Source organism: Antechinus flavipes, chromosome 2 (assembly GCF_016432865.1).
Source record: "Antechinus flavipes isolate AdamAnt ecotype Samford, QLD, Australia chromosome 2, AdamAnt_v2, whole genome shotgun sequence".
Classification (NCBI taxonomy): domain Eukaryota; kingdom Metazoa; phylum Chordata; class Mammalia; order Dasyuromorphia; family Dasyuridae; genus Antechinus; species Antechinus flavipes.
In genome coordinates, this window is record NC_067399.1 from 451,471,779 (window position 1) to 451,495,162 (window position 23,384).

The 23,384-nt window shown below is 34.2% G+C and overlaps 1 protein-coding gene across 2 annotated transcripts in view; it reads right to left on the reverse strand.

The window, feature by feature from the left end:
- The window catches only part of KIF3B (kinesin family member 3B), a 33,348-nt gene that overhangs the window by 5,528 nt on the left and 4,436 nt on the right, over positions 1-23,384 (reverse strand). For both annotated transcript variants that reach the window (XM_051979384.1, XM_051979385.1), the window contains 4 exons: positions 6,408-7,881; positions 4,659-4,760; positions 3,774-3,896; positions 3,570-3,688 (listed from right to left, as the gene is read on the reverse strand). In XM_051979384.1, the coding sequence (XP_051835344.1) occupies positions 3,570-3,688; positions 3,774-3,896; positions 4,659-4,760; positions 6,408-7,814 (1,751 nt within the window). In that variant the 5' untranslated portion in view covers positions 7,815-7,881. The remainder of the gene's footprint in view (positions 1-3,569; positions 3,689-3,773; positions 3,897-4,658; positions 4,761-6,407; positions 7,882-23,384) is intronic.

The window sequence follows — 23,384 nt, forward strand, 5'->3', positions numbered from 1 at the left end:
GATCTGATTTTTCTAGCTCAACAAGACAAACATGGAAATACGTTTAGAAGAATTGTACATGTTTAATGTATATTGTATGTATATTGTCTCGCTTGCTGTCTGGGAGAGGGAGGAAGGAGGAAAGGAAGAAGAAAAATTTGGAACAAAAGGTTTTGCAAAAATGAATGTTGAAAACTATTTTTTTCATGTATTTGGAAAAATAAGAAGCAATTTTTTTAAAAAAATTGTCATCTTCCACCTAGTTATTGCAGTGCTCTCCTACTTGGTCTCTACTTTAAGATTCCCCCAATTCCAGTCCATCTGCCACATTATTGCCTAAGTGATCTTCTTTCACCAGTAAACTTGCAATGACCTATTAGTGTCTTTTGGATCAAATATAAACTCTTCTGTTTAGCTTAGAAAGCCCTTTACAATCTGGTCCCAAACTGTCTTCTTGTCCTGATTATATATTGTTTATCCTCCCATATCCTGTAATCCCAGCAAACTGACCTTTTTCCCTCTTCCTCACATACATAATCCATTTTCCATCTCCAAAACTTTACAATGGCTATCTCCTATTCTGAGATGCATCCTTACTTCCCCCTCAGAAAATCCCTCTCTTTTCCTTTAAGATCTAGTTTAAACAATATCTTCTACATGAAGCCACCTTTTTTTTTTTTTTTTTTTTTTGGCAAAGTAATTGAGGTTAAGTGACTTGCTCAGGATCATACAGCTAGTAAGTATTAAGTGTCTAAGGCCAAATTTGAACTCAAGTCCTTCTGACTACAGGGCCAATGCTCTATCTACTATGTGATTTAGCAGCCCTATAAAGCTTTTCTTGATTCTCCAACTGCTAGTGCATTCTCTCCTAAATTATCTTGTATCTAAATGTTTTATTTTTTATTCTGTTTATGTTTACAAAGATGCTTATTATCTCTTTTGTTAGAAAATTCCCTGTAAATAGTTTGTTTAATTCATTGTATATGCCCCCAGCAGAGTAACAAGTGCCCCCAGCACATAGCAGGTAATTAAGAAATGCTTGCTGATAGACTGACTTTTTGGTCATCCTTGCTAATTTTCTCTAGAGCTTCAAAAATTGGTTTTTATTTACTTAAATGTATCGGTCTTTAATACTCCTAGAGGAAGATCGGGTTTTTGAGGGTAGGATTATTTCATTTTAATCTTTGTAATCCTAGTACCTAGGTACAGTAACATGCACATAGTAAAACTTAATAAATATATGATTAATTCAATCGAATAATTCAATCAAATCAAATAAATAAATGTTCTTAACCATGTTCAGAATCCTATGATGGGCATTGGGGAAGAAATGAAGATTAGTTAAGACATAAAAGCTGTCCTTATGAAATATTCATAGACCTCTAATAATTTTTTTAAAGTTTAGTAGTGCTTTATGGTCTACAAAGTCCTTAATATCCATTACCTCACTTCCCCACAATCACTTGGTATCCCCTTGTTGAATCTCCATTTTACAGATGTAGAAATTGGAGATCAGATGAATGATTTCTCCAAAGTTATGCAAATATTATAACAAATTCAACAAATATTTAGTAAGCATCTACACCAAGGAAGAGAACTAAGTATTACACCCAGAACTTCTAATTCCATTGCCAGTCAGTGCTCTTTTGACAATAGCTGAGATGCCTTTATACAATCAAAGAGACGTGAGTAATTACCTAAATAGAAAATTACTCAAGACTAAAAAATGCACACTTCTACAACGATATTGTATGAGGACATATTTTGATGGAAGTGGATTTCTTTGACAAAGAGACCTAACTGAGTTTCAATTGATAAATGACGGACAAAAGCAGCTACACCCAAAGAAAGAACACTGGGAAACGAATGTGAACTATCTGCATTTTTGTTTTTCTTCCCGGGTTATTTATACCTTCTGAATCCAATTCTCCCTATGCAACAAGAGAACTGTTCGGTTCTGCAAACATATATTGTATCTAGGATATACTGCAACATATCCAACATATAAAGGACTGCTTGCCATCTAGGGGAGGGGGTGGAGGGAGGGAGGGAAAAAAAAAATCGGAACAGAAACGAGTGTCAATATAAAGTAATTATTAAATAAAAATTAAAAAAAAAAAGACTAAAAAATGCAAGATTTCTTTTTTGGTTTGTTTTTTCAGATATCAATATATTTAACTGACAGGATAGCAAAGTAATTCAAAGTAAAATCAATACAGAAAGAGGCATTCTCATTTCCCCAATCTTATTCACAAAAAAGAAGAAACTTTCTAGAGGTGTCTATGGAAAAATACATGTTTCCAGGGAACCTCATCTAGAGATGAAATGACCATCCTTCCAATGGAATTACAAGATTTCCCATCTATTTGGGTTATGTGTGTTTTGCTCTGATTGCTTTTCACACTTATGTTTTGGCAATGGGTTGGACTGATTTTTTTTAAATGAAGGTAAAGGCAAGAGGCAGCTGTCACTGTGGAGATTAGGTTTTTAATTTTAATATGTACTTGACTATTATGTAAAAGCTCCTTAATAAATCACATAAGGTCCTCTACTATGTGGCACCACCTTCACATCCTATCTTTGTCTTGAAATTACTTCCTCTCAAGTAGCCTGCATACTAGCCATGCTAGCTTACTGGATGGCTCCCTGTATCACTAACATGCTTTCCCACTCTAGGGCCTAAGCTTAGACCAGTCTTCTATCTGGAATCTCAACTTCCTCCACATTCCCCACCTCAATCTATAAAAATCCTGCCCAGCTCAAAGGTCCCTGAAGAGAAGTTGGGTTTGTTTTAAATAATTTAATTTGTGGCTAGTTGTAAAGAGTCTACATGATTACTACTATTGGACAGTCTCCAAAAAAAGCAAGAAACCCAACCAATTCTCAGAAGCCCCAAGCTCCACAAGTACATGAACATATGCATAATGAGAAATATAACCTATTTAAAAAAAAAAAACTTCTATTACTATCACTACCACCTCAATCCTGCTGCAAAAAGTAACGAACTCAAAAGTCTGAAAAGACCTTCAGTTTCCCTCTGAAGTAGAAATTTGTATTCAAGAGTCTCACATAAGCCCTTCCTAATAGTTTCTTAATAGCTATGTGACTTTCAACAAGTTATAATCTTGGAGCCTTAATTTTTACCACTCTAAAATGGTGATAATAATACTGTCTTCTTTATTAAAATTTAGGAAAAAGAACCACTAATCCCTAGATACTAGTTACAAATGATATTTCAACAGCTCTTTTACATGTTGTTTAATCTTCTCAACAACCTAGTAAGTGAAGGAAGGTAGTTATTATTTCTAATATATATGTAGATTAAGAAATTGAAAAATCAGAGAGTAAAGTGACTTTCTTGAAGGTCCACAGCCAGTCAATATCAATAAATATTTACTAAGTGCCTCTCTGCACTAGGTTAAACTGAGAGATACAAACAAAAGCAAAAGCCAGTCTCTGCCCCCAAGAAGCCCACAATCTGATAGTGGAAACAACAATCAAACAACTATGTACAAAACAGAGAAAAAAAGGAAATAGTAGAAAGAAGGCACTAAAATTAAGAGGGCAATATTGTGGAATGACAAACTTACTTGAGTTTCAATTCCCTGGTGAGTTCATTTTGAGTCTGTTCCAGCTCCTGACGCTCTTTGATATGCTCTTCTTGAAGGTCATGAATTTCTGCCTTTACAGCCTGGAGTTTAGAAAACAACTGGAACCAAAAAGATAAATCAAAGTTAAAAGGAACATTTTTCTCAGTCTTGCAAAATTTCAAACTTTTCTACTTTTCTCTCAACCTTTTTTAGCTTCTTGGTCTTGATGTCCACTTCTTGCTGTAAAGAGCTATAAGTCTCCTTCAGTTCCAATGTTTCTTCATCCCGACTTTCCATCTGTTGTTGAATTTCACGTTCTCGACGTTTCTAACAAATAACACAAAAAAGAAGCACTTTTACTCTAGAGCTCAGCTTCTTAAACTGTGGTTTACAACCTCCTATGAGGTCTTGTAACTAAATATGGAAGTCACAAAATTATGATTTATTATCAGTAAATGTTTGATTTGTATATCTGATATACCTATATACCTAGCGTCATATAAAAATTTCTGCAGCAAAAAAAAAAAAAAAAAAGTGGAAAAAGTTGAAGCAGCCCTGGTCTAGAAAATGGTTCTACTTATAGGATTCAGCTATAGATTACAACATACATTTTACATATCTTGATGTAAATATCCAGAAAGCACGTCAAACCAAAGACAAAATATACTTTAAAACTTTTTTTCAACTAATAAGCATTTATTCTTTCTCCCTTTTACCTTTCCCTACTGGAAAATCAAAATAAAAACAAAAACCCTTGTACCAAACAAGTAATATACTTTTTTTTCTTTCTTTTTTTATTATAGCTTTTTATTTACAAGACATATGCATGGGTAATTTTTCAGCATTGACCCTCTTTTTCAACTTTTCCCCTCCTTCCCTCCCCAATCCCTCCCCCCTAGATGGCAGGCAGACCCATACATGTTGAATATGTTAAAGTATATGTTAAATACAATATTTGTATACAAAGTGATATACTTCTAATTTTAATTTCCTCTGGAAGAATTCAACATAAGAGATATTTGTTATATGCCTCAAACCAAGAAACAAATATTTTAAATTACTACTTTTTCCTTTCAAATTTGTAATTACTTGCTCTGCAATTTCCTGTCGCTTCTGCTCAAGTATTTTTTGTTGTTCGTTGGTGTGGTCAACTATATTTTTTCCTCCAACGAGCAGCTTACTTTCCATGGCCTGAAAAGGAAATGGAGAGGCAAGGAAGAATTAGTCCTTCAAAGTGAATTGAGAAAAACATTCTTCCTCCAATATATACTATTGAAATCTCTACAAGTTAACATCAACAATGGTTTATTAAATACTACTTGTATAAAGAGCCTAATGCTAGATGAAGAGGTAAGTACAAAAATTAGTTGATATATTGTATCTGCTTTTATATTACCAGCACTTTTTATTAAGGTTAATGTCTGGCTCTCCCTAAGCAGCACAAGGTACAAAGGCCAACTCTAAGGGATGGAGGTCTTAGGGCATAATATTATTGTTTTCGATCTCCATCCCATCACAACCACCCTACAATTATGAGAAAGGTAGTTTCAGTTTTATTTTGGTGATAAGGGCTGGAGGAAAGAGGTTTTCTGATTTACAAGCGATGGCATATATGTGAGACTCAAGTGTATGGGGCCTTTTTCTTTTCTTTTTTTCCTATGACATCTAGGGAAGCCACTTCCTTCTTCATAACCTGCTATATCTCTAAATCACTGCCTACCTATATAAGCAGTGAGAAGGCCTCAAAAACTAAGAATGATTCATATATCGTACCATATGTATACTTTAATTATAGCCAGTTATTTAACTATTTGGTGAAATTTTCCCTCGCATCTTAAGCTTTTCCTTTTTTTCCCCCCCAAGATAATGTTTTTCTTCAATCTTCATTTTAGAAATTTGTCCCAACATTGTGATCTCAGAAGGGTAAAGGAGAGGCTTTCACACCTTGTTCACTAAATTACAGGATCAATCTGGCAGTGACTTAAAGTTAAGAAAGACATATGTTGCATGGACAACAGCTTAGAGCTCCCACACCATCTGTTTACAGTTGTAAATGTAATATAATAGTACATATTACATAATAGTATAAAAATAGTAAAATATATAGTAATGTAAATGTACCATCAGTCACATGTCATCACAAATGCTCTGAATAAAGGATGTGTTACTGAAAAATTGTGTGGAAGCCATAATTATTAAAATCAAACAGGATTTCAAATGCTGAGATTATTTAGAGACAACCTTTGGAGAATTACTTTGTAAAGTCAATCATCTTCCCTCTCCCAATTTAATTCTTCTATAAATTCATATTTTCATGTTAAATTTAAAAATATAGTAGTTTAAAACTAGACATAAGACCTTAAAGACACCCTAGTCTAGCCCCATTTTACTTCTAGGTGAGGAAATGGAGACACCAATTAGTTAAATGATTGACCTAAAATTACACAAGTAACTTAGTGACAAAGCCAAGAACCCAGGTCTCTTTATATAGATAGATAGATAGATAGATAGATAGATAGATAGATGTATAGACCCAGGTCTCTTTATATAGATAGATAGATAGATAGATACATCTATCTATCTATCTATATATCTATATATGTAGTCTTCTGAAAATACATTCTTAATAAAGGCTATGTATCCTTTCATTAAGCAAAATTTTTTAAACCTCTGATCCATACCCCCTTTCCTAAAATCATTTAAGATAGTTATTTTCTAGCACTTCTCCCTCTTTTTTGGGGGGGAGGAAGGGGAGAGAACCAGAGCAGGCTGTATTCAAACTATATGTCTAAATCAAACAGTGAATTTTGGAAAAAGTCCTTTGGGACAGTACCAGACCTTGATCTTGGCACCCAGCATTTCTGCAGCATCTTTCTCCCTTCTCAGATCCTCCATCTTTTTCTCCTTCTCCTTTAATAATCTCATCTTGTCTTCAGCTACCAAGGTGTGATCCTCTACAATGGCCTTCTTTTCAATCTCCAGTTTCTCTTGCTGCTCCCTCCAGTAGTCATCTTTATCCTCACCTTCATCCTCACCTTCTTCATCCTCTCCCTCTTCTTCCTCCTCCTCTTCCTCTCTGCCTCCAACCCCCTCTTGACGTTTTTCTCTCTTTTTTCTTTTGCCAATGGAACGTTTTTCCAGCTGGGCCTTAAGCCGAGCAATCTCTTCTTGAAATTCTCGAAGAAGAGCATCCTTAGGATCCTCATTAACTCTTGGTTTATTCTTAATATTTTTGGCACGGTTGGCATATCTCAGTGTAGTGAGGGTTTCTTCTACATTATAGGAGGCAGGCCCAACATTGGCTACCATCACAGTTTTAGCATTGCCACCTAAGGAGTCTTGTAAGAGCCTTGTAAGTTTTGAGTCCCGATATGGAATGTGAGTGCTTTTGCCATCTACAAGAGCAGATATGACATTACCCAAAGCTGAAAGGGACAGGTTAATCTTGGTGGCTTCTTTCAACCTTTCCCCCTGAGCTCCCGTCTTGGCTTGGCGTTCACTGCCTGCAAGATCTACTAGATTCAGCTTTCCCACACGGATATGATTTTCTCCATCAAGCCCTACTTCACTGCACTCAATAGTGATAACAAAGATGGCATGAGATCGAGAACTGTGTTCATTCATGTTGGTAGCACCAACTGAACGGTTCTGATTTCCTACATTCATGACATGCTCTATTTCCTTGACACTTTTTGTAACAAAGGAAGACAGATCCTTCACATAGACACCAGTGTCTGGCCTCTCTTTTAATTCAAGTCTTTTTGTCTGGTCCTTTGATAGCAGATCTCGTATTTCTTCTTGATATATTTCTAGGTAAGAGGCTCTGACAAGGTATTGCTGATTCTGAGATCTAGAAATGTGAGTAAAGATATGATCAAAGGAGTTAGGGATGACACCTCTTTTCTCAGGGTCACCACGAACCCCTTCCATCGTATAGGTTTTCCCAGTCCCTGTTTGGCCATAAGCAAAGATGGTTCCATTAAAACCCTGAAGGACAGAGTCTACCAGAGGTCTGAAAGTCTCATCATAAAGCTCAAACTGCTTGGAATTCCAGTCATAAACAGCATCAAATGTAAAAGTCTTGGGCATCTCATGGGTTGTTCCCCTGGGATTCTTGACTGACACCTGCCCTAGCTTCACATCCACATCAACAACTTTATCATATGAAGCAGCTTTTTCTTTGCCATTCAAAGGACGACATCGTACCACCACCCTGACTGACTCTGAGCTCTTCAACTTAGACATGGTGACAGGTCAGTGCGGGATGAATTTTAATGCCTGCTGATCCAATATGGCTTAGGATGCTAAAATCCTAGGGGGAAAAAAAAGAAAGCAGTTCTTAATTTGCAGTTTCAATAAGTAATTGCATGTCACAAACCTGACAACTTTTCACTCCACAAAGCCATTGTAAATTAAATTTGATATCTTTAGAACTCTATATAAATTTTCACTCCCAGGATATTAAATATCTTCAGAGCAAAATATTAATGATAATTCATTTATTTTAAAATTTACAAAGTAAAAAAAATAAAAAAATAAAAAATAAAAATATAAAAAATAAAAAATAAAAAATAAATTTACAAAGCACTTTTTTCATAAGTCTGTAAGAGGAAACTAAGTCTTAGGAAGGATAATTTACCCATATTCATAGAGCTAGTTAAATGACAGATTCAAAACTAGGTTTCTACTCTACAATTCACTTTCAACTACATCGTGCTCTGTCTTTCATCGACATTACTAGTCAATCAATCAAATATTTTTAAGTGCATACCATATGACAAATACTATGTTAAATATGCTGGAGACACAAAAAGAATTACTGAAACAATTTCTATTCCCAATGAGTTTACTTTCTAATATGAGAGACATATATAAGTATGTTTTAAATAAATATAATCAATAAAAATAAGCATAAAGGAATTAAGTACAGAGTAATTTGGGAGAATTAAGAAAGGCTTCATGTAAAAGGTGATGCTTGCTGCTGGTGAAACTCTGAACTGATCCAGCCATTCTGGAAAAAAATATGGAACTATGCCCCCAAAATTATTACACTGTGTGTGTTCTTTGACCTAGTACTACCACTATTGGGTCTAAATTCCAAAGAGATCAGTGGAAAAGGACAAAATTATTCATAACAGCTCTCTTTGTAGTAGCAAAGAATTGGAAACCTCAACTGGGAAATAGCAGAACAAGTTATGATATATTACTGTGATGGAATACTACTGTGCAATAAGAAATTATGAAGGGAATGGTATCAAAGAAACCTGGGAAGACCTGTATGAATTGATAAGAGTGAAGTATATAGAACCAGAAAAACAATTTATACAATAACAACCATCAACTCTCAAATTTAGGAATTCTTAATCAACATAATGCCCAATTACAGTTCCAAGGGCCTCTTGATAAAACATGCTAAAGAGTGGTGAACTCAAGAGTGTAGAGAAAAGTGTATGTTCTTTACCTTTTCCTTTTTTTTTTTGTACAAGGCTAATGCAGGAATTTTGCATAACTATGATTTTGCCAAGTCTCAGTCTTGTATTACTCCAACTATTTCCTATTTCCTATTTTTACTCCTATTCATAAACTACTTCATAAAATTAGGGGAGATCATGAAACCTGGATCCACTACAAATCTTACTTAATCGCAACTGGGCTCTCACTATATAGCAAGGTAATCCTCTTACACACAGCTAATCAATTCACTATCCTTACCTACAGCAGTTTTTCCAAATTTTTTTCTCCCCCTTCAAACTTCCCTTCCTCTCCTCTCCTCTCAGCAGAAACCTTTGTCTCACATTTCACCCAAAAATTAGGTCATTTACCAAGAACCCTCTCTTCTCCCGTTGTCGTCCTAAGCTATCTTCTAATACTATCTTCTTCACCCCATCTCACAAAAAGAGGTAGCCCTTCTGCCTGCTAAGACAAACCCCTTCACCACATGTACTCTTGATCTCACCCCATTACTTATACTCCAGCAGATTAGTTCTTCTTAAAAAAAGTAATAATTCTATCAATCTCACTCTCACTAACCTTAAATCTCTCCTTGTCCACCAGCTACTTCATTATTATCTAAACCCATACCCATGTACTTTCACAATCCTTAAAAATCTCTAACTTGATCAATCGTCCCTCCTATATCTCTCTCCTTATTTCATGAATAAACTACTGAAAAAAAATCACCCTATATCTATCTATCTCCTTATTTCATGAATAAACTACTGGGGAAAAAAACACATCTACAATCAGTGCTTCTATTTCTTTTACCCTTTTCTAATACTTCTGCAGTTTAGCTTTAGACCTTATATCACTCAACTGAAACTATTCTTTCAAAAGTTAAAAATGATTTCTTAATTGACAAATTTATTGGATTTTTTTCTCAGTCCTCATCCTTCTTGTTCTTTATGGAGCTTTTGCCATTGTTGATTACTCTTTTTGGATTCTCTCTCTCCTCTCTAAGTTTTTATAACATTGTTCTCTCCTATCTATCCTCCTATCTATCTGGCCATTCTTTCTCAGTCTCCTTTGCTGGATCTTCTTCCAGGTCATACCACTAACTATGGGTATCCCCCCCCCAAGGCTCTATTCTAATGTCTTTCTCACTATACTATCTTACTTGATGTTTTCATCACCTTCTATGCATTCAATTATCATCTCTGACTCCCAGATCTATTTATTCAGCTGTACCCTTTTTTTTTTTTTTGACTTCGTCTCATATTAGCAACTATCTGTCGGATATCTCAAACTGGATGTCACAGATATCTCACACTAAACTGTCCAAAAGAGAACTCCTTATCTTTTCCCCTTAAATTCTCCTATCTTCCTGATCTCTCTATTGCTGCTGAGGTGTCATCCTTGACTCCTCACTTAAACTCACCCAACATGTATAATCTGTTGCCAAATCTTATTGATTCCTACCTTCACAATACCCATCCTAGTCCAACCACTTACCACTTAATGCCTGGATTTTTATAATGGCTGGCTGGTTGGTTCCACCTTTAAATCTCTTCAGACTCCAAGTCATTTTCCACTCAACTTCAAAGTGATATTTAAAGCATATGCCTGATTTTGTCATTCCCTTACTGGATAAACTCAGTGGCTCTCAATTAACTACAGAATCAAATATAAAATCATCTGATTCACTTTTAAAGCTCTTTACAGTATGGTCCCTTCCTATCTTTCTACTATTCTTATCTTTTATTCCCTTCTTTGGACTCTTGTGATCCAGTGATCCAGCCTTCTCCTTCATCTTTACATATGATATTCCATCTCTGAACTCTTGAGAATGTTTATTGCTCTCTTTCATGTCTAGAATGCTCTTCCTTATTGACTCTGCTTCCATATTTCCCTGAATTCCTTTCATATATGTGTGTGTGTGTTTTAACTGATTACAGTATGTTTTATATGTCTTTAATAAAAATCTAAGAAACAAAGGGAGATCAATAAAGAAAAACAAGAGCTTCCCCATGGCAACAAACAAAATTGAAACAACAATCACATGAATTTCATAAGCTGGGCAGACTGGTCCCAAGGAGTGAGTCTTTCTTACAAGTGAACCATCATCCCAAAAGAGCCCTTGTATCATGATCTCTCCCTCTCCTGTAAATGATTCTGCTTCCTTGCTTCCCTAGCTTCCTTCAAGATTGAGCTCAAATCTCACCTTCTATAAACGACCTTTCCCAGTTCCCTTTACAGCCAGTTCCTTTCCTGTGAAGTTACCTGTACCTGTCACGTATTAAGACATTTAATAAATGTGTGTTAACTAAGTCAAAATAGTTATACAAAGCATTTTCATCACAAAAACCCTATGAGGTAGGAAATGTGTGGATTATTATGCAGATGAGGATATGACTTGCCCAAAGGTACAGCTAGTGATAAGAGACAGAACCAATATTTGTGACTTCCAGTCCTGTATCCATTCCAGGCTCCCTTTGGAGTATTAAGTTATATTATCTGACATAGTCCCATAATATTAAGTATCAAGAAGCAGCTCAAAACATAGTTCTTTTCATGGAATTTGGGAGCCAAGAAGGATCTTAGAAATCATATATTCCAAGCCCTTCATGTTGGAGATAAGAAAACCAAGGCTGAGAACAATGAAATGACCTGCCTAAAACTTTGCCCAAAGAACCATTAAACTATGCATATCCTTTGATTCAACAGTTTTTCTACAAAGTCTGTATCCTAAAAAGATCATAAAAAAGGGAAAAGGGCCCACATGTAGCAGCCCTTTTTGTAGTGGCAAGGAACTGGAAACTGAGTGGATGCCCATCAGTAAGGTAATGCTAAATAAGTTATGATAAATGAATGTAATGGTATATTATTGTTTTATAAGAAAAGATGAGCAGAATGATTTCAGACACGCCTGGAGAGAACTTGCATGCTGAGCAAAGTAAGAACCAAAAGAACATTGGACATAGCAACATCGAGATTATGTGATGATCAACTGTGATGGATTTGGCTCTTTTCAACAATGACATGATTCAGACCAATTCCAACAGACTTGATGGAGAGAGCCATAGGCATCCAGAAAGAGGACTTTGGGGACTGAATTTGATCACAACATAGTATTTTCATCTTTTTTGTTGTTTGCCAGTTTTTTCTCATTTTTTCCTTTTTGAGCTAAATTTTCTTGTGCAACATGATAAATGTGTTTATAAGAAATATGTTTATAAGAATGGCACATGTTTAATCCTATATTGGATTACTTGCTGTCCGAGAGAAAGGGGGGTGAGGAGAAGGAAAGGAAAAAAACTGGAACTCAAGATTTTGCAAGGATAAATGTTGAAAACTATCTTTACATGTATTTTGAAATTAAAAAGCTATTTAAAAAAAAAAGAAATGACCTACCATAAGATCACCCAACTAACAAGAAGCCTCTCTACTTGTGCTCATTCATTATTTGACATTAGTTTAGAAGGTACACTTCGTCCAAGACAATCCCAATAAACTTTGGATGGAAAAACATCATCAGTATCCAAAGAGAAAACTGTGGAATACTGATGTGTAAATCAACACATGCTATGTTCACTTTTTCATCTTCTTTTTTTTTTCTTGTGGTTTTTCCCTTTTATTTTGGTTTTTCTCTCCCAACATGATTCTTAATGAAATATGATTTTAAAAATTAAAATTAAAAAAGAGAAATGTATTTTTTTAAAAATGAATGTACATGTTTAACCAGAAAATAAATAAATAAATAGTGTACTTGGAAATTAAAAAAAAAAAAACCAGACTCTTAAAATGTCTTCTTTAATTGCTAAGTTTCGTTTCCATTTTATAATGCATGTTTCCTAAAGCCATAGGAATTTTTAAAATTCTCTATCCATTTATACCTTTTCAGAGTCAACACAGCCATAATCTTTCTAACTCAGTCTTCTGAGTCAGCTGTGAGGCCAAAGACTATATCATGGAAACAAATGAGCTAAAAAAAGAAAGAAGAAAGAGACATAATAATTCTTCTGCAGAATCAAGCATCTTAAAAAACCCTTATCTGGTCAAACTTTTATTCAACTTTTATCTAATTTCTAATGAAACCAGCAGCTATTACAAGCAGATTTTTAAAAGCTCTCCAAATATTGAAACACAATATTTTACCAGCTCCCTTATTTATCCTCATAATATTGAAACACAATATTCTACCATCTACCTTATTTATCCTCATCATTAATCTTCCATTAAAGACCTTCTCATGTCAACTGAGGCAAAGAAGCCTTTAGTTTCTCAAATGTCATCAGAGCACAGATTCTAATAAATAGATTCTACCAAGCTAGAAAGAATTTGAGTTAAAATATAAATTTTTTTGTAAAATTTAAAGACAATATACATCAGTGGTAAGGAGGAAGAGGAGAAAAAGAGAAGTATTTTGGTTATGGCAAATCTATACCCCCCATAACAATGAAATCTTTGAAATATAATAATATTACTATGCTTCATAAATCTATGATTATGTCCACATCCTTTGAACAAAGTATATTACAATTCCTCTACATGGTGAAGATCTTGGAAGAAGCAAGGCATCCAAGAATGAGAAGGAAAACATACCAGGGAGCACATGACAGATAAACTAAATTGCCATCATCACCTCAGACTCAAATGGAAAAGCTCAGGCTCCCTAAACCCCAAAATCTTGGAAATAACAATGTCTCCAAAACTACTCGCCCTTTCAAATATGTGATGGCGCATGGCCATCATCAAAGGAAACAATTACTGTGGAAAAGGGACTTACTTTCCTCCACAACACCAACTGTTGACTAGCTGCTATCAATGGGAATGTAAGTACAGGAACTTCAGGATGGAAGCCCCTGACCCCAATACTGGTCTGCCTTCCAAACCCTACAACTATCAACCCAGAAAACAACTCTTGTGGAAATTCAGCCTAGAAACTGCTTCTACAGATAGATGCTGGAGCCCCCTGCCTCATCAAATAACCAATATTACTGAACTCCCCAAAAAGTTTTTGCCACCAAGGTTTTGTGCACTGTCACATAATACATCAGAAATGGATATGATTTATTGTATTTGACATATACTTTAACATATTTAATATGTATTGGTCCTATGGCTTTTAGGAATCATGCATTATAAAATGGAAATGAAACTTAGTAATTAAAGACCCATGTATAAATTACCCATGCATATATCTTTTTTTAAATAGCTTTTTATTTACAAGATATATGCATGGGTAATTTTTCAGCACTGACAATTGCAAAATCTTTTGTTCCAATTTTTCCCCTCCTTCCCCCCTACCCCCTCCCCCAGATGGCAGGTTGACCAATACATGTTAAATATGGTGAAGTATAAGTTAAATACAATATATGTATACATGTTCATACAATTATTTTGCTGTACAAAAAGAATCGGACTTAGAAACAGTGAAGGAAATAAAAAATGCAGGTGGACCAAAAACCCATGCATATATCTTGTAAATAAAAAGCTATAAAAAAAGAAATGGATATGATTTAGTAGAAATGACATTAAAGAAGCTACATTACATTGCTATCTGTTTTGCCCCTGTGCCTGAGAACCATGGGAGTCTTTCACCCGACTTACAGCTATTATGTTTATATGTATTAACACCTCATTAGAATATTAATCCCTCAGGAGCAAAAATAGTCTTACTTTTTTTTAAGGATTATATTCAATTATAAAGCATTATTTTTTTTCTCCTTCCCACCAGCCCCAGTCCCTGGTGGAAACAAAACAAAACAAACAACTTTTATAACAAGTAAGTATAGCCAAGTAAAATTTCCATATTGGCCACATCCAAAAAAAGCTTCTCTTTCTGCATATTAGTCCATTATATCTGTCATGAAGTAGGTTAATTTTCTATTTGTATCCATAGCACTTAGTAGAGCACATAGTAAATCCTTAATAAATGCTTTTTTATTCATTCATTCATGATCTTCGGACATAAGTTAATCACATCCTTCCCTTGGTATACCTCTTTCTAACTAAAGTTGATCCCCAGATCACATACACTCAACCAAAGGAACATGGTATTCAAATTTGGAAGGGCCCCTTAGTAAATATTTAGTTTAACTCTTTCATTTGCAGATGAAAAAAATAAGATCAGAAAGGTTACTTGCTCAAAGTAATACAGGCATTAAGTATCTGTTTTGGAACCCTGTACTATCAGTCCATTCCAGCAATCTATAAACAAAAAGGAAAATTCACACACACAAAAAAATCAGTCTGCCTGATCACGCATAAGAAATAGGGTGTTACATGTTTAACCTGTATGGGATTGCTTGCTCTTTGAAGAAGAGAAGGGAAGTGAAGGGGAAAGGAGGGGAGGGAAGGGAGAGTGAGAAAACTTGGAACACAGGGTGAATGTTGGTGACTATCTTTTCAAGTATTTGTAAAAATAAAATGCTATTAAAAAATAAGAAATAGGCTGTTATTATGGCATATTCTAATTCACATAAGTGAAAGCCCAAGATTTAAAACAAAACACCTAGAGACATAAAGAAGCAGAGGGAAGAATACACATGGGTATAATTCACCAAGACTTAAATGTGATGGTCTTCAAGTAAGAAGAGAAAAGGGAAGAAGAGTAACGATTGTTTTTCTTCTCTGTAAACACAGCAGCTCACTAGAGCAGACAAGTGTAATATGTTTTATAGGAAAAAGGTTAGCTCTCATTCTTCTGTCTTTGATGCTAGTTACAAAGGAAATCTGAAGGCTGGCCAATGAGGCATCAGATATACAGGAACAGATTATGACACCTTCCCTAAAAGGGCAAAACTGGAAGGACAAAGAAAGTCTACTCCAAATGCTCCTCCCTAATCAATAATGACTTCCTTTCTGGGACCTTACATAACATTTTGTTTTTGAATTCTCTAATATAGTTATCTCGTTACAAATATATAGTTATTTTGGTTGATGTCTTTAACCTCTAGTAAGCCATATGCTCTATGAGGCCAAAAAGCATATTTTATCTAAACTTTGTATCTCTCGTAGTGCCAAACATAGTCCTCTGCACATAGTCCTAATGAAAATAGAACTAGTCAGAGAATCAGCAACTCTGAGAATCAGTCTGCCTCCATACCACAACAAGGTATCAGAGAAGGACTTTAATGGAAAATTATTATGAATAGTTCTCATTTCCAGGATATAAGAGGAACTGATTCAAATTTATAAGAAGATCCAATTTCCACTTAACAAATGATCAAAGGATATGAAGAGGTCATTTTCAAAGGAAGAATTAAAGCTATCAATAGCAATATGAAAAATGAAAGAACAGAAACTAAAACTGACCACTATATGACCAAACTTTCACTTTAAGAAGAGACGAGAATGTACCTTTCATCACAGAGGATGAAAGAACAATTTTTATTTGTAGGAAAAAAAATCAATGTATGCAAAATTAAAAGAAAATGGTTAACGAGGGGGGAAAATTTTTGTGGCAAGTTTCTCTAATAAAAATCTCACTTCGAAAATATGTAAGGAACTGATTCACATTTATAAAAAATGAGCTATTCCCCAATTGAGAAATGTCAAAAGATATGTAGAGTCCTTTTCAAAGAAAGAAATCCAAACTATCAATAGCCCAATGAAAAAGTACCCCAAATCACTACTAACAAAGAAATTAAGAGTAACTCTGAGGTGCCTCTTTGTACCCACCATATCAACAATGTCAACAAGCATTTAAAGCTCTTACTATGTGCCAGACATTGGCAAGGGATACAATGAAAGGGCGTAAAATGTCTGTTTGCAAGAAGTTCACAGTCTAGTAGTGGAATCAACAGGCAAACAATTACATATAAAAAGATAATATGCTGGATAAATGCTATGATTTATAATATGATTAGCAGAGGAAAGCCAATAGTACTAAAAGGGAGCAAGGTCAGATTTTAGCCAAAATCTGAAGGTGAGGAAGATGAGAAGAAAGAGGACTTCAGGCATAATGAACAATCAGTAAAAAATGTGAGGAGTTGAGAAATGGAATATCTTGTGCAAGAACAGCAAGGAGTCCAGTGTCATTGATCAAAGAGTACACTGAGGGAAAGGAGAAATGTAGTCTCAACTCTGAAGTCAGTCACAAACTCAATTCTTTTCTAGAATCACTAAGTAAATCTGAATCAGTCCTAAACTACTGACCTATTTCAAGATTAACAAACAACTTCCTGGCACTACTTTCTCTTGGTTACACTCAAAGGATAGGTTTTCTTAAAAAATGTCCTGATGTTTTCTCTCCCTTTATGACATTCTTGTTTTTTCTATTAGGTTTAATTACAGTGGGCCAAATCTTTAAAAGGTCTCATACTACTATCAGAAAGTAAACAAAATATAGGAAATAAGAAGACTGGTAACATAAGAAGGAATCAAGTTATAAAGGGCTTTGAACAATCAAAGTTCTATGTCAACTTTATTGATCTAAAAGGTGAGAGGGAGCCATGGAAGTTTAATGAATGGAGGATGACATGGCTAGACCTATATTTTAGGAAGCTCAATTTAACAGCTGAGTATGAGACAGATGGAAGTGGGAGATAACGAGACAGGATGACCAGCCAAAAGGCGATTATAATAATCCAAGTATGAGGTAATGAGAAACTGTACGAGGATGGTAGCAGTATCAAAACAGAGAAAGAGATATATACCACAGATGTTATGAAGATAGAATTTATATGACTTGGCAGCAAATTGGATATGAGGGATGAGTGTGAGAGAATAAAGGGTGACCCGTTGATAATAATGATATCACTGCCAGGATTGAATCCTCCAAAGAGATCAAAGAAAAGAGGAAAAGGATTCATGTTTATAAAAATATTTACAGCAACTCTTTGTGTAGTGGCAAGGAAATAGAAATTTAAAAGCTGCTCATCAATTGGTGAATGGCTACACAAATTATGGAATGAATATATTGAAATATTATTAGAAATGATGAATGAGATGATTTCATAGAAACCTGGGAAGGCTTGTATGAACTGATACTAAGTGAAGTGACAGAACCAGTAGAACAATTTATACAATATAAAAATAAACTACTTTGAAAGATCTTGAATCTTTACAAATGACAAGATCCAGATTTGAACATGGCCAATGTGGGAATTTGTTTTGTTCAACCATGCATATTTGTCATATTATTTATTTTTTCAAAAGTCAAGGAGAGAGAAAAAATTAATGCACATTAATTTTTTTAAAGTAAAATAAAAAAGCTATGAAAAAGTTGTTACTATCAGTAATTCAGATTCCCATACTACTTTATGGTTACAATGAGTTTTATTTATATCTATTATCCTTGTGATCCTTTCAAACTCTAAGGTAGTTTAAGTATAACTAAAATTTATATAAGTTCTTTTAGATATGCATTCACAGAGACAGGTAATGTTAAACATTATCATATCCACTTTGCTGCTGAGAAAACAGAAACACAAGGAAGCAAATTACTCTTTATCCCAAGTTCCCATGAGAGAGGCAGTATAATACAGTGGTAAGGTCTAAAATCAGCGGAAGTAGATTCAAATCCCACTTTCAGTACTTACTTCTTTTTAACCTTCGCCAATTCATAACCTTCCTGGGATTCAATTTTCTCTCCTCTAAGATTACAGGGAAAATAATGTTGGTTAGACTAGATAATCCCAAGCATGTTGAAGCTGCTGATCTATGATCCTACATGAATAATAAGTGACAAAGCTATCATTCAAACTCAGGTTTTGTGACAATTCTCAGGAATAACCCTGTAGGGTATTGGGTCTACATACACTGAAGCATTTTAGGTTATACTGACACATTGGGACACATGATGCCTGATTAATAAGCATGAAAGAATTCCCAGTGTACATAGCTCCCTGAATAGTCTCAACTCTGAAGTCAGTCACAAATTCAATTCTTTTTTAGAATCGCTGAGTAAGACTAAATTAGTCCTATACTGATATATTTCAAGATCAGCAAATAATTTCCTGCCATTACTTTCTCAAAGGATGGATTTCCTAAAAAGGTATCCTGATGTTTTCTCTCTCTTAGTTTCTGACATTCCTCTTTCTTCTATTAGGTCAAATTAATTACTCTGTGATAAATCTTTAAAAAGGTTTTATACTAATCCCAGGAAGTAAAGAAAACAAAAACCACTCCCAACAGTTATCACCCTCTGTCTAAATTACTTGCCCATTGGAACTTCAATCATTTTGATGCTAACATCCATATTCAAAGTGTGTAAGATCAAGGTAAGGAAAAAAAAAGTTTTCCCAGCTTCAACTTTTGCTCTTGTTCAGCATGTAAGCTAACAAAATCAGTTGGAAATATGTAAACATTTTAAACTCAGTCACATTCAAATATTCTGTTTTACAAATTAATATAATACATCAGATCAGGGGTTCTTGATCTTTTTTTTTGTCAGAGACCGCAATGATAGTCTCAAAAAACCTATAGATCCCTTCTCAGGAAAATACTTTTAAAGGCATAATAAAATATATAAGATTACAAAGAAAATAAATCATAATGAAAATACAGAATTAAAATAAAAGTTATCAAAAGCTTATTTAAAATTCATCAAAATTATTAAATTCTATTTAAAAATTTTTAAATTAGTTCATATCACTAGATTAAGATTACCTCCTCTAGGAATATTGTTAGACTATGGCAATACCCTGCTAACTAATTTTCCCAATTTCTCCTTTCTGAAATTTAGCTTAAATCTTAGGTTACAAGATATTTAATGAATACAATCTAAAAATTATTGCAACATTTGGGTTTAAAGATAAAGCAACTACCTATTAATAAGACCCAAGGCAGCTCTTTCTAGGCCTCACAAGGGAGATTCTCAAGGGAAGTTCTTGTTTCTATTCTAGTCATTGGATCACCAACATCATTATTATATTTTCACAACATACTTTAATTGTTCCTAAATATCTTGGGTTTTTCCTTCATGTTTGTTATGCTTGTGCTGAACTTGAACAATTCCTAGTCCTGCTTCTATGTACACTGTAATTGCTAATGAGTTTAAGATTTGTCAAGAAATTCTCAATATAAAGTAAAACGTGAATCATTTTGATTTACATGTGTATGACTGCTATATGAAAACTTTTGGGGAAAAAAAGAGTGTGGTATAAAGGAAAAAAACAGTTGTCAGAGAAACAAGATATCTGCCTTATACTCCTGAATCATTAATTCAGCATGACCTTGACCAAATCATTCCACATATGTGGCTCAGTTTCCCCAAGTATAACACTAGAAGGCTAGTTTAAATGGTAACGAAGGCCTCCTTTTATCTCTAAAATTCTAACATAAATTTTGTGAAATCTTGTAAACAACAATCTGGTGATTGCAACTCCAAAATGATTGTGGGATGGCAGACCTCCCAGACAAGTAATAAAACCATAATTTCCAAGTTTTAAACCAAGCTTGACATATTGGGGGGAGGGAAATTTCTTTAAAGATAAAAGCCATGTCTTTGTATCTTCTCAGAGGCAAACACAGTGTCTATAAAGAGTGGGTGGCTTGGTAAATGTGTATTAAATGAATATTGAATAAATAGTATTACAGAGAGGAATCAAATCAGATTCTCCTTCCTTAGAACATTGAATATTTGAGCAAGAAGGATCCTTAGAATATATAGAACATTAGTCCCCAATACAATCAATAGTATTTGAGCTTAAGTAAGCAGAACTTGGGAAGGCAGGATATTTCTTCTGAAAGAAACTTCTAAAGGTCATAAACAAAAATATAACTAGCTAAGCACCTGCCCTGCATTCAAATAGCTCACTTCATTTTGATTAAATGAACAAGCAAACAATGAAAGCATTTATATGGAAACAAAAAGAAACTTTTATATCTACTTCTGAAATACTGTACATTCATAAAAAATGAAAGGCTAGAGAAAACCTCTGATTCAGAACTGGTATAGGCTCAGGCTCTCACTCCCTCTACTGATCAACTGCACTGAGAAAGCAATGACAGATGTTACTCCTTCTAATACACCAACTCTGGGAAGGAATGAAAAAGTAAATAATTTACCTTCTTAACAAAAATTCTTCTCTGACCAAAGCTACTTCATTTTATTTAGATTACAAATCAATTGGTTCTGGAGCAGCATCTAAATCTGTATTTATATAGCGCTCTGCACACAGTTGGCATTCAAATATATAATGAATAATAAATGATCATCTGAATCACAGAATGTCAAAGGTGGAAAAGAGTATAGAACACGGAATGTTTAGAAAACAATGTTAGAGCTATGTTAGAAAACAGAACACAAAATATTAGCTTGAAAAGACATTTGAGATCATCTACTCCAAGGCAATTTCCCTACAGTAATAAAAGAAAAAGATCCACAGACATTAAATAACTTGTCCCAAATTGCATTTTTTAGTTTAGTTTTAACCCTGTTGTCCCAAATTGCATTTTGTCAACAACAGGGTTAAAACTAAACTTAAAAAATCAGATCTTCTCATTCTCAGTACACATTGCTTTACTATATCAAGATACCTCTGTAATAAGGATAATCCTAAAATCCCAAATTAAACATACACAATTTTTTTCCAAATTCTGCCTTCTCACTTGTTATGGTACCCCAAAGTATTTGTATGCCATAAATCATTACACAAATGTAAACCAATATAATTTAAAACATGATATTATTAACATATTAAACAAGTTTTCTTAAAGAGAAATTGTTTACCAAAGCTAGTTGCTTTATATTTCAATAAATTAGTGCCCCTAAAAAAAGATAGTATAGAATTTTCACATATACATATATATTTGTATATATGTGTGTATATATATACACATGCACATACATATATACAGATACATCCATATGCAAGATTATGATAAATTGGCATTTTATCATTTCAAGATATATCTCAAATGGGAGCAAAATAGCTTTTTTTTAAATTCCCTGAAATGAAGCCCATCAAAACTAGTATCCTACTGTCTAATATTCCCACGTCAATATCCTTAGGTCTAATTCTGATTCCTCAATTTACTAGACTGCTCTGATCTTGAACATCTCTGAGCCTCAATTTTCCTATCTACAAAATGAAGATAATACCTCTTACCTATAGTATCTCAAAGGTGTAATGTGAGAATCAAATGAAATTAGAGCTATAAAGCTCTCCACACTCTTAAAGCACTACCTGTTAGTTATAACTGAGTCTCCAACTACCATGAATCTCTTTCAGTCCAATATATTATTTAACATCTGTCATTTAAAAACCAGTGTTCCAATACAAATTTCATCCATACCACAAGAAAAGACTTTCTTCTTTCTGTGTGAAAGACAAATCATAACCTTTTTTTTTCCTTGTTTTGAGTTTTTAAATTTTTTAAAATTCAATTTTACTTTATTTTCAGTTCCAAATTCTCTCCCTCCAAGTCTTCCTTCCACATCCATTGTCTAATACCACCGAATCACTTAAAATAAATAAGCCAACAAGTACATGACTAAATACAGAACACTATCATTAACTTGTTCCAAATTGGTCTAACAAAGTAAAGACAGATTAAGTATTGCAATCAGAGTGGGAGGCTTAAAAAAAAAAAACAAATTTCAAGCAGCAGTGCAGATGTGCACTAGAGATGAGCTAAGCTGATTAGAACACATTCTAACTGCCAAGAAAATATGCTTTCTTAGCCCCACCCAAGAAAGTCTGGGAAGAAAGAAAAATGAAGAAAATTTCTTCATCAATAAAATAAAAAGGTTGTCAGCAAAGGTCCTAGAAAAAAGACAATTAAAAATGCTTTCTGCCTCAAGGAAGGGTAATAAGGGACCATGGGACCAGAATTTTGTCTATATTGTCAAGCCATGGTCTGTGTACCTGTCTTTGCTTGTTTTTCTACGTCACAACAAAGATCCCAGTATGGGATAGGAAATGACTTCAATGAAGAGACAAAAGGTATCAATAAAGCTCATATTTAAAATAAAATATTTTTAAATGAAAGAGATGGAAACATTCTGTAAACATATGGCATATAGGTCAAGATCCAAAGTAATAACCCCTTAGGGAATAGGAAAAACTGAGGGACTAAGAGATCAAATAATTTGCTTACAATTGCACATTCAGCCTTGATAGTGACAATCAGCCATTGATAGTGATAAAGCTTTGGTAGTTTAGTTTTGATGTTACAATATTGAAATAACATATATCACCCCAACCAAAAAAAAAATTATGAGTAATTTATATAATAGTACTTATTACAGCATTTATTAACTCTGACTATTCACTGAAAGGACAAACATTGAAGCTGAAGCTTAAATATTTTGGCCACATTATAAGACAAAACTCGCTAGGAAAAGGCCCTGATACCGGAAAAGATTGAAGGCAAAAGGAAAAGAAAAGGAGACTGTAGAGGTGACATAGATACATAATGTCATGGAAG